General features: G+C 48.3%; 1 protein-coding gene across 1 annotated transcript; it reads left to right on the top strand.

Annotated features, from left to right (window-relative positions):
- The first annotated feature begins 2,484 nt into the window (after positions 1–2,484).
- On the top strand, positions 2,485–5,257 carry LOC149452156 (uncharacterized). The gene has a single exon (XM_089689740.1). The coding sequence runs from the start codon at positions 2,655–2,657 to the stop codon at positions 4,056–4,058; it is 1,404 nt and encodes a 467-aa protein (XP_089545866.1). The 5' UTR covers positions 2,485–2,654; the 3' UTR covers positions 4,059–5,257.
- The last annotated feature ends 7,306 nt before the right edge of the window (positions 5,258–12,563 follow it).

Raw genomic sequence — 12,563 nt, 5'->3', positions numbered from 1 at the left:
GATTCTTCTCTACCACTGTTCCTGTCAAACACCGCCTGGCAGTACCTCTAGCAGTCCCCAGGACAGGATTCCCAGGAGCGTGGAGTCTAAGTCCCAGTCTGCTTGTTCACCAGGGCCCCTGATGGTGGGGATGGACTTGGAGCAGACAGTGACCAGGTTGCGGCCCCTGAGTACACTCGCCCATGGTAGAGGGATCCGCCAGAGGTATATGCAGGTAGAGAGCCTGACGTGAAGAGGTTGGAAGGCTGGAGACGTGATGACTGGATCTGTGCAGGATGAATGGATGGCAGAGTAGTGAGCGTGGTCAGATGGGCCGGATCGGTAACAGTGGGGTCAGCGTGGTACAAGGCAGCAGGCAAAGAGTAGTCAGGTCACTCCCCGGGTTCAGTAACAGGAGGTCAGATCAGTAGGAGTATCCAGGAGAGAAGTCAAATGAGCCAGAGGTCAGAGCAGGAGAAGTCGGCAGAGGTCAGAGCAGGAGAAGTCGGCAGAGGTCAGAGCAGGAGAAGTCGGCAGAGGTCAGGATCAGGAGAAGTCGGCAGAGGTCAGGATCAGGAGAAGTCGGCAGAGGTCAGGATCAGGAGAAGTCGGCAGAGGTCAGGATCAGGAGAAGTCGGCAGAGGTCAGGATCAGGAGAAGTCGGCAGAGGTCAGGATCAGGAGAAGTCGGCAGAGGTCAGGATCAGGAGAAGTCGGCAGAGGTCAGGATCAGGAGAAGTCGGCAGAGGTCAGGATCAGGAGAAGTCGGCAGAGGTCTGGATCAGGAGAAGTCGGCAGAGGTCTGGATCAGGAGAAGTCGGCAGAGGTCTGGATCAGGAGAAGTCGGCAGAGGTCAGGATCAGGAGAAGTCGGCAGAGGTCAGGATCAGGAGAAGTCGGCAGAGGTCAGGATCAGGAGAAGTCGGCAGAGGTCAGGATCAGGAGAAGTCAGGATCAGGAGAAGTCGGCAGAGGTCAAGAGCAGGAGAAGTCGGCAGAGGTCAGGATCAGGAGAAGTCGACAGAGGTCAGGATCAGGAGAAGTCGGCAGAGGTCAGGATCAGGAGAAGTCGGCAGAGGTCAAGAGCAGGAGAAGTCGGCAGAGGTCAAGAGCAGGAGAAGTCGGCAGAGGTCAAGAGCAGGAGAAGTCGGCAGAGGTCAAGAGCAGGAGAAGCCGGCAGAGGTCAGGATCAGGAGAAGCCGGCAGAGGTCAGGATCAGGGGAAGCCTGCAGAGGTCAGGATCAGGGGAAGCCTGCAGAGATCAGGAGAAGCCTGCAGAGGTCAGGATCAGGAGAAGCCTGCAGAGGTCAGGATCAGGAGAAGCCTGCAGAGGTCAGGATCAGGAGAAGCCGGCAGAGGTCAGGATCAGGAGAAGCCGGCAGAGGTCAGGATCAGGAGAAGCCGGCAGAGGTCAGGATCAGGAGAAGCCGGCAGAGGTCAGGATCAGGAGAAGCCGGCAGAGGTCAGGATCAGGAGAAGCCGGCAGAGGTCAGGATCAGGAGAAGCCGGCAGAGGTCAGGATCAGGAGAAGCCGGCAGAGGTCAGGATCAGGAGAAGCCAGCAGAGGTCAGGATCAGGCAGGGTCGGTAACAAGTCAATCAGCAGATACACAGGATACAAGACCATACGGCAATGAGAGTCTGTGGAGGGCAGGTTTAAATACCGCGCCCTGTCATTGGTGCCAGGCGAGCGTCCGCGATCAGGAGTGTATATGTGCGGCCACCTAGGTCCTAGTGCCTGCCGGCTAGAATGAATCGGCGTTCCGCGCATGAGCAGACCCGCTTGCCGCCACGATCCCTGACAGTCCCTCATATCCTTTTTCACCATTGACCCCCCCCCCCCCCGATCCTTCTCCCTCATTGACTCCTCCAGATCCTTCTCCCCCATTGACTCCTCCAGATCCTTCTCCTCCATTGACTCCTCCAGATCCTTCTCCCCCATTGACTCCTCCAGATCCTTCTCCCCCATTGACTCCTCCCGATCCTTCTCCCCCATTGACTCCTCCCGATCCTTCTCCACCATTGACCCCCCCCCCAGATCCTTCTCCCCCATTGACTCCTCCAGATCCTTCTCCCCCATTGACCCCCCACAGATTCTTCTCCATCATTGACCTCAACAGATCCTTCTCCTCCAAATCCTTCTCCACCATTGACCCCCCCACAGATCCTTCTCCAGCATTGTCTCCTAGATCCTTCTCCACGATTGACTCCTCCTGATCCTTCTCCACCGTTGACCCCTTCAGATCCGTCATCATTGACTGCCCAGATCCTTCTCCACCATTGACCCCCCAGTTGTACCCCCCAGGAGTAGTCAATACCCCAATGATGGTGGTCTTCAGGATCAGTCCAGTCTTCATCTTGGTTGTTCTCCCCCCATCCTCACTCTCTGACCTCTGGTGGGGCTCAGCCCCGCTGTTCTTCATGACTAAATCATGGACTAAATAAGGAAGTGCAGTACTTCTTGTGTTGGGAAGATGGCGATGAGTGATAGAGGGGGTGGGGATCCTCGTCCTATAATCCCCTCATCACTGTCCCTCCTATAAAAGACAGTTCTGGTTGTTTCCTCACTCTCTGACTAAGGTCCATGAATAAAGAAATGACCTGGTAGGAGATCAGAGGAGCCATTTCCTAGTTCCCTTGAGGGTGGAATTGTAAGCTCCTCAGAGACCAAGCTGCCTGATGTGGGCGGAGTCCTGGTTTTGGGGAACCAATCAGCTCCTGTCTAGTAATCCTCTTTGTCTTTGTATTTTAGTCCATGGCCGGGAGATGAGGAAAACCTCCGAGGATTGTCTCACTTTGTCTCCAGACTGGAAAGTAGAAGATGAGGACATCACACAGTATAGTCCAGGAGAAAACCCGGCTCCCTCCAATGTCCATCCGGCACCACCCAGTGTAGATGGACCATCGGATTCCTCGTATCCTGAGGAACCTCAGACTGTGCGGGACCGGGCCGGCCTTCCAACAGGGAAGAGCTTCTCCTGTTCTGAGTGCGGGAAATGTTTCAGTTATAAATCCTATCTTAATAGGCATAAAAGATCTCACACGGGGGAGAAGCCGTATTCCTGTCCTGAGTGCGGGAAATGTTTTTCAACTAAGTCCTATCTTTCTATACATCAGAGATCTCACATGGGAGAGAAGCTGAATTCCTGTCCTGAGTGTGGGAAATGTTTTTCAACTAAGTACTATCTTTACACACATCAGAGATCTCACACGGGGGAGAATCCGTATTCCTGTCCTGAGTGCGGGAAATGTTTTTCAGCTAAGTCCTATCTTTCTATACATCAGAGATCTCACACGGGAGAGAAGCCGTATTCCTGTCCTGAGTGCGGGAAATGTTTTTCAATTAAGTCCCATCTTTCCATACATCAGAGATCTCATACAGGGGAGAAGCCGTATTCCTGTCCTGAGTGCGGGAATTGTTTTTCAACTAAGTCCCATCTTTCCATACATCAGAGATCTCACACAGGGGAGAAGCCGTATTCCTGTCCTGAGTGCGGGAATTGTTTTTCAACTAAGTCCCATCTTTCCATACATCAGAGATGTCACACAGGGGAGAAGAAATTTTCCTGTCCTGAGTGCGGGAAATGTTTTTCAGAGAAGTCCAGTCTTTCCAAACATCAGAGATCTCACACGGGGGAGAAGCCATATTCCTGTCCTGACTGCGGGAAATGTTTTTCAGAGAAGTCCAATCTTTACACACATCAGAGATGTCACACGGGGGAGAAGAAATTTTCCTGTCCTGAGTGTGGGAAATGTTTTTCACAGAAGTCCAGTCTTTACAAACATCAGAGATCTCACACGGGGGAGAAGCCGTATTCCTGTCCTGAGTGCGGGAAATGTTTTTCACAGATGTCCCATCTTTACACACATCAGAGATCTCACACGGGGGAGAAGCCATATTCCTGTCCTGAGTGCGGGAAATGTTTTTCAGATAAGTCCTATCTTAACAGACATCAGAGATCTCACACGGGGGAGAAGCCGTATTCCTGTCCTGTGTGCGGGAAATGTTTTTCACAGAAGTCCCATCTTTCCACACATCAGAGGTCTCACATGGGGGAGAAGCCACTTTCCTGTCCTGAGTGAGGGAAATGTTCCTCACTGAAGTCCTGTCTTCCTGTACATCAGGGGTCCTACACAACCCTGGAGGTGTATTAGTGCCTTGAGTGCGGGAAATGTCTTCTAGATGAATGTTGCTGGACATCCCAGCTCTCATGTGGGGAAGAAGCACACCCTGATATACACCTCAGATATACTCCATGGCTGATCTTCATCATGGAAGAAACAGTTGATAAGGAGATGAGAGGCCCCCAAAGACATGGATGAAGTGCAGTAAATGTCAGGGTGCAGAGTGGTCAGTAGATCCTGGAAATGAAGGACACAACTTCAGCCCTTCTTGGGTGTCGGAGTTGCGTTTCCTGATAATGATATAGCGGGTTACAGAGCTAGAAGCCGGGAGAGCCCAGATCTCGTTATCGGGGAACTTTACACAGACAACAAGAACTTCTGAAGTTGATGTCCTTCATTTCAAGGCTCTACAGAACAGTGGTGACCCCGAAGCGTCTCTCTGTCTTCAGTCCATCCTTCTCCCATCCCCCAACAGGAGGGAAGGAGAACTCCGCCCCAAACTAGGGGGGAACTTTCCTCTCATTATTTCCCTTGGCTTCTGTGTGGGTTTGGGTGGTTGGAGGAGTGCGGCACGAGAGGGAACACAGCTTGTTGTTCTATGTCTACATATGGGGTCTGGGTAGAGGGGATCCACCGGAAAATATTTCTACTCTTTGATGTTCTGCAAATCGTTTCTGTTTTCACTTTGAAGGGCGATATTATGTGTGATTTGTAAAAGGGATTGGCCCAATAGTTACCACCCCACTTAGAGAATAGATGAACTAATATGACCAGCATTCATTCAGCCATGTCACATGTTGGTCTTTTCATACAGAGATTTCCTATGATCATTGGCTCCAACTAGTGGCCATAATGCGGTATTGAACTGTTTTTCCTGACTGAGGTATTTTGGAAGTAATACCTCATTATGGCCACTAGAGGGAGCTGACAATTATAGGAAATCACTGAGTTTATTAAAATATGGCCAGAATTTGTCACAGCTGGACACATGCTTGTCACCTCCCCCAATATATTTTTTGCATAGACCCCTTAGTTTACTATGTTAGGGGTAATTTCGCACAAATACCTGAGATCATACATTTTCAAGCATTGAAGATATAAATTACATAAAACCACAGAATTAAACCAACCATTGATTTAAAACCAAAAATACCTCATTTGGCCTTTAGATGACGCTAAGTCTCCTAGCAATTAGCACCATCTAGTGTCCAAATTGTCAAGGAACACCTGAACAATTGATTTAGCTGACTAAATCAATTGTTCAGGTGTTCCCTGACTCTTTGGACACTAGATGGTACTAATTGATAGGATACTTAGCGTCATCTAAAGGCCAAATGAGGTATTTTTGGTTTTAATCCCAGTGTCTCCAATACAAAAAATGATTTATAAAAATAACTTAATCTGAAAAATTGTTTAGGAACTCAAACAAGATCTGTGTAGGTATAGACTGCAGAGTATGAAAATCAATATTTATGTACATAAGTCACCTACAAACACCATAAACAATAGTCATATTGTGATTTACACTGACACTAAGATGTTTCTGTAAAAATTATAATATAGAGTGAATTAAATTCAATAATCAGTTTCTCCCTGTAAACATCATAACCAATAAAAACGGACAATAATCTGTCTCCTGCAGAAGGAATAAACTGCAGAATTGTCCACCAGTATGGCCTAAGAACAGGAACATTTTTATAAATGACTGAACTTGAAGTGATGTTATCATGGGGAGAGTTATTAGGTTACAAAGGAATGTGGCAATTGACTTACTAGTCTAAGCAAGCAAAATCAACAGAAAATATACAATTACCCTCCAAGTATCAGGTCATCTTTTTGGAGAACTGATGATCAGACTCAAAGATGGCTGCCAATTAACGGTTGGGATTGAGCTTCCACAAAATGGCGTCTCTTCTTCAGTTGATGAGTGTCTTTAGATGATCTGAGTCTGAGATGGTGTCTACCTTCCAGATGGCTGTGTAGATGGTCCTCCCTCTGTGAGTGTTCCTGCCGGTTTTATCTAGTTATGACTTATACACTCATCAAATCTGAATAAACCTGACCAGGAGGTGGAACCTTCTCTGTGATTGGGGAATCTGATTCTCTAACCCATGTTTACTCAAGCATTACCTCCCATGGCCACTGGGTGTCATCCTTGGATAAGAATTGTCTGGTCTGAGTTTATTTGGGGAAAGAAGTAACTAATCTGTGATCGGGAAGAATGAATATTTCACTATAACAAATTGGCCCTTGTGAAATCTATAGAATGCCTTGGAGAGTAGATATTATTCCTCATTTACAATCATTACGTTTTGGTGTAACAGTGATTAAATGGAGAATTGTAACTATCAGGAGGTTGGATTACATAAAGCAATTAGAATAATAGTTGTACACACAGAGGAGAGATAATAAAAAGAATAATTTGTATTCTGATCTACTGATTGATTACGGCTTTGGTAGCATGCATACAATATCCCTAACAATACCGATAAACTCCAACACACTAAATATATATCATGGGATTACAAATCAGCAAACATACCATAATATACAGGGTGCAGCAACATAACTTCCTTTTTTCAAAACGCAATAAAACCCATTTTATGAATCAGAATTGTTTTTATTGTCTTTAACCCCTTCCATACCGGGCAATTTTACCCCCTTCCTGCCCAGGCCATTTTTCAGGTTTCAGCGCTCTCACACTTTGAATGACAATTGCGCGGTCATACAACATTGTACCCAAACTAAAATTTTATCATTTTCTTCACACAGCTAGAGCTTTCTTTTGGTGGTATTTAATCACCTCTGGAGTTTTTATTTTTTGCTAAATTAACAAAAGAAAACAAAAGTTTTGAAAAAAAAAACACGTTTTTCTTTGTTTCTGTTATAAAAGTTTTTACAAATAAATAATTGTTCTTCATAAATTTAGGCCGAGATGTATTCTGCTACATGTCTTTGGTGAAAATAACCCAAATTAGGATGGATTTTTTAGTCTGTAGGGAAGTTATAGAGTTCACAAACTATGGGAGATATCTGAATATTGATCAATCCTGAAGTACTGACAGCCAATCTCATTTCTTGAGGTCCGAGAATGTCAGGACAGTACAGATATCCCCCAAATGTCAGGACAGGACAGATATCCCCCAAATTTCAGGACGGTACAGATATCCCCCAAATGTCAGAACGGTACAGATATCCCCCAAATGTCAGGACGGTACAGATCTCCCCCAAATGTCAGGACGGTACAGATATCCTCCAAATTTCAGGATGGTACAGACGTCCCCCAAATGTCAGGATGGGACAGACGTCCCCCAAATGTCAGGACGGTACAGACATCCCCCAAATGTCAGGACGGTACAGACATCCCCCAAATGTCAGGACGGTACAGACATCCCCCAAATGTCAGGACGGTACAGACATCCCCCAAATGTCAGGACGGTACAGATATCCCCCAAATGTCAGAACGGTACAGATATCCCCCAAATGTCAGGACAGTACAGAGATCCCCCAAATGTCAGGACGGTACAGATATCCCCCAAATGTCAGGACGGTACAGATATCCCCCAAATGTCAGAACGGTACAGATATCCCCCAAATGTCAGGACGGTACAGATATCCCCCAAATGTCACGACGGTACAGATCTCCCCCAAATGTCAGGACGGTACAGATATCCCCCAAATTTCAGGACGGTACAGATATCCCCAAATGTCAGGATGGGACAGACGTCCCCCAAATGTCAGGACGGTACAGACATCCCCCAAATGTCAGGACGGTACAGATATTCCCCAAATTTCAGGACGGTACAGATATCCCCCAAATGTCAGGACGGTACAGATATCCCCCAAATGTCAGGACAGTACAGATATCCCCCAAATGTCAGGACGGTACAGATATTCCCCAAATTTCAGGACGGTACAGATATCCCCCAAATGTCAGGACGGTACAGATATCCCCAAATGTCAGGACGGTACAGATATCCCCCAAATGGCAGGACGGTACAGATATCCCCCAAATGTCAGGACGGTACAGATATCCCCAAATGTCAGGACAGTACAGATATCCCCCAAATTACCCCTTTTTGCAGAGTAGACAGTCCGACGTACTTCATAAAAGGAATGGCGAGTTTTTTGAAGTATTTTTTTTGTCATTTTTCGGAAAATGAAAAAATTAAAATTATTTTCACTATTTTTTTTTACATCCTGTCACCAGTGCAGTACAGCGTCATCATATAACTGGCATGGCGGTGATCAGGGACACTGACTGGTGACAGTATGAAAAAAAAAAAAATATATATTTTTTTTATTATTATTTTTAATTTTTTATTTATTTATTTTCATATTTTACTATGACCAAAGTACTACAATGTTACCGTAGTAACATTGTACTACTTTGGGGAAGTGATCAGTAGTTTTTTTTACACAATTTGCTTATAGCAAAGAATTACTTTCCTATAAGCCAGCATTTACCTGAATGACATCGATTCAGTCAGATTTTTTTTTTTTGTGCTTAGCTGTGATTTGGTCACAGCTAATCACATGACATGTGCATGTGACCTCTGTGACCATTCACAGCTAGACACACTAGTATACAATGGATGGCATGAATGAAGCCATCCATTGTATACAACTGTCATGTGACCTGCTGTGATTGGTCACAGCAGGTCACATGGTACCAGCAACGGGGGCCGGTACTCAGATCTGTCATCGGCCGTGTCCAAGGTACACGGCCGGTGACAGATCGCGCCGCGGCGTGGCTCTGCAGGAGCGCAAACTGCGCATGTGCGGGAGGACGCCAAAGGGCGTGCACCTGGAATGCCGAAGCGCTTTTGCAGCTGCCAAACGTCCATTGGCCGGGCGGCAAATGGTTAATAATGTAGGTACATATCTAAAGTTCTGTTTTACACAGTTTTGAAAATCATATCAGGTAGGTGACGCCCCCCATTGTCCATACACTGAATAAGCCGATTTCTGGCGTTTTTCATGACCCTTACCAGCATAGCAGCGGGTATGTTGGCAATTTCTGCGCGGATGTTGGCCTTCAGGTCTTGTAGGGTCCTTGTAGGGTCCTTGTTTACATAAACGCGAGATTTAAAAAAAAACCCACAAAAAAAGTCGCAAGGGGCCAAATCGGGGGAGCGGGGCTGGCCACTCCAAATCGCCCCTTATTGAGATGAGGCGCTCCGGGAAGTGTTCCCTTAAAACAGCCATTGATGCTCTTGAAGTGTGAGCCGTCGCTCCGTCCTGTTGGAACCAAATGTCCCCATCAAGTCCAATTCATCAAGTCGTGGAAAAACAAATTCCTCCAACATGTTCACATACCGGTCTGAATTCACTGTCACTGTGACCTCATTTTCTTCAAAGAACCCGGGACCAATAATCCCAGCTGAGGCAATTGCACACCACACTGCGACTTTAGATGAATGCGAAGGCCTTTGATGCGATTCTCGAGGATTGGTGTCGGCCCAGTAGCGCATGTTCTGTTTGTTGACGCATCCAGTCAAGTGAAAATGGGCTTCATCACTGTAAAAAACAATTGCGTCCTCAGGGACGTTTTCGAGTACTGCTGTCAGGGACTGCCACGGCGCCTTCCCCGGCGCACACGCACTAGCGGCAGTCCACGCCGGGATGCAAGCACCAGGTCTCGGCGGACCGCGGCTGACAGGAATTCGTGCATGCGCAGTGGGAGCCGCGGGCGTGCCCTGGGTGGCCAATGACAGCCAGGGGGGCGGCCAATGACAGTGCAGGGCGCGATATTTAAAGATGCCCTGCACTGTCAGATTGCCGCAAGGTCTATCTGTGATCCTGAATTCCTGAACCTGAATATTGACCCTGATTGCCCTGACTACACTGCCTTCTCCTGTGTTTGACCCGGATTGTCCTGACTACGCTGCCTTCTCCTGTGTTTGACCCGGATTGTCCTGACTACGCTGCCTTCTCCTGTGTTTGACCCGGATTGTCCTGACTACGCTTCCTTCTCCTGATATTGACCCGGATTGTCCTGACTACGCTGCCTTCTCCTGTGTTTGACCCGGATTGCCCTGACTACGCTGCCTTCTCCTGTGTTTGACCCGGATTGTCCTGACTACGCTGCCTTCTCCTGTGTTTGACCCGGATTGCCCTGACTACTCTGCCTTCTCCTGTGTTTGACCCGGATTGTCCTGACTACGCTGCCTTCTCCTGTGTTTGACCCGGATTGCCCTGACTAAGCTGCCTTCTCCTGTGTTTGACCCGGATTGCCCTGACTACGCTGCCTTCTCCTGTGTTTGACCCGGATTGCCCTGACTACGCTGCCTTCTCCTGTGTTTGACCCGGATTGCCCTGACTACGCTGCCTTCTCCTGTGTTTGACCCGGATTGTCCTGACTACGCTGCCTTCTCCTGTGTTTGACCCGGATTGTCCTGACTACGCTGCCTTCTCCTGTGTTTGACCCGGATTGTCCTGACTACGCTGCCTTCTCCTGTATTTGACCCGGATTGCCCTGACTACGCTGCCTTCTCCTGTGTTTGACCCGGATTGTCCTGACTACTCTGCCTTCTCCTGTGTTTGACCCGGATTGTCCTGACTTCTCTGCCTTCTCCTGTGTTTGACCCGGATTGTCCTGACTACTCTGCCTTCTCCTGTATTTGACCCGGATTGTCCTGACTTCTCTGCCTTCTCCTGTGTTTGACCCGGATTGTCCTGACTACTCTGCCTTCTCCTGTGTTTGACCCGGATTGTCCTGACTACGCTTCCTTCTCCTGTGTTTGACCCGGATTGTCCTGACTACTCTGCCTTCTCCTGTATTTGACCCGGATTGTCCTGACTTCTCTGCCTTCTCCTGTGTTTGACCCGGATTGTCCTGACTACGCTGCCTTCTCCTGTATTTGACCCGGATTGCCCTGACAACGCTGCCTTCTCCTGTGTTTGACCCGGATTGTCCTGACTACGCTGCCTTCTCCTGTGTTTGACCCGGATTGTCCTGACTACGCTGCCTTCTCCTGTGTTTGACCCGGATTGTCCTGACTACGCTGCCTTCTCCTGTGTTTGACCCGGATTGCCCTGACTAAGCTGCCTTCTCCTGTGTTTGACCCGGATTGTCCTGACTACGCTGCCTTCTCCTGTGTTTGACCCGGATTGTCCTGAATACGCTGCCTTCTCCTGTGTTTGACCCGGATTGTCCTGACTACGCTGCCTTCTCCTGTGTTTGACCCGGATTGTCCTGACTACGCTGCCTTCTCCTGTATTTGACCCGGATTGCCCTGACTACTCTGCCTTCTCCTGTGTTTGACCCGGATTGCCCTGACTACGCTGCCTTCTCCTGTGTTTGACCTGGATTGTCCTGACTACGCTGCCTTCTCCTGTATTTGACCCGGATTGCCCTGACTACTCTGCCTTCTCCTGTGTTTGACCCGGATTTCCCTGACTACTCTGCCTTCTCCTCTCCTGATCCTCGGCTTGTTTGACCTATCTGCGGACTGACTTATCCTGCTGACCCTGCGTGTGACCTGACTACTCTCCACCTGCCGATTCTGTACCTCGCTTACCCCACGGGACCCCCGCTCGTGATCCATCCTGCTAGCTCCTGCCGGCCTCCTCACATCTGGCTCTCCCGGTACCTAAACATCCCCGGAGGTTCCCTCTGCCACTGGTGGGCCTGCTCAGAGGTCTTGACCTGGTCCTGGTCTGTTACAAGTCCATCCCCACCATCAGGGGCCCTGGTGAAAGCACAGACCGGGACTTAGACTCCACCGCTTTGGGTAGGTCTGTCAGGTGGGCTGCCAGAGGCACCACCTGGCGGATCATAACAACTGCCTCACATGCGTTCCTCCAAGAATTGAAGTCGCGTTCGGAGAGTTCCTGCACAATCGCCAACTTGTACGGATGGTAATGAAGGTCATCGTGAAGAATTTGCCTCACTGAACGATCCGAAAGTCCAAGGGCAGACGCATGTTTGCGCGCAGAACGCTGCGGGGATCGCAAGATTGAAGCTCTCACTGCTTCGATGTTCTCAGGTGATCTGATGGGTCGACTCCAGCTCTTCGTCTTGTCGTACTCGCGGTTTGTCTGAACGTAGTGACCCACGTAAAAAGAGAACAAAAACTTTAGAACTACGCCTGTCGCCTGAGACCACTCCTGCCCCGCTATGGCCGCTACAGCCTGAATGGCACGCATTTCAAAAAAGGAAGTTATGTTGCCGCACCCTGTACTTCCTACATTCTTAGGAGACAATCTGGTATTTTATCCCGATCCGGTCTTTTCGTATAATCTGAAATACAGCGGGGCAAAAAAGTATGTAGTCCCCACCAATGGTGCAAGTTCTCCCACTTACAGAGATGAGAGAGGCCTGTAATTGGCATCATAGGGAGACCTCAACTATGAGAGACAAAATGAGAAAACAAATCCAGACAATCTCATTGGCTGATCTGGAAAGAATTTATTTGCAAATTATGGTGGAAAATAAGTATTTGGTGAATATGAAAAGTT

The sequence above is a fragment of the Staurois parvus genome, unplaced genomic scaffold (genome assembly GCF_062004578.1).
Source record: "Staurois parvus isolate SC_StPar_1 unplaced genomic scaffold, SC_StPar_1.0 ptg000494l, whole genome shotgun sequence".
NCBI classification, from domain to species: Eukaryota; Metazoa; Chordata; class Amphibia; order Anura; family Ranidae; genus Staurois; species Staurois parvus.
The sequence above is the reverse complement of the archived record's forward strand: the minus strand, read 5'-3'. Positions and strand labels throughout refer to the sequence as shown.

Bases quoted from the DNA above. Each gene is read 5' to 3' on its own strand.
- LOC149452156 (XM_089689740.1), top strand. From the start codon at position 2,655: ATGTGGGCGGAGTCCTGGTTTTGGGGAACCAATCAGCTCCTGTCTAGT.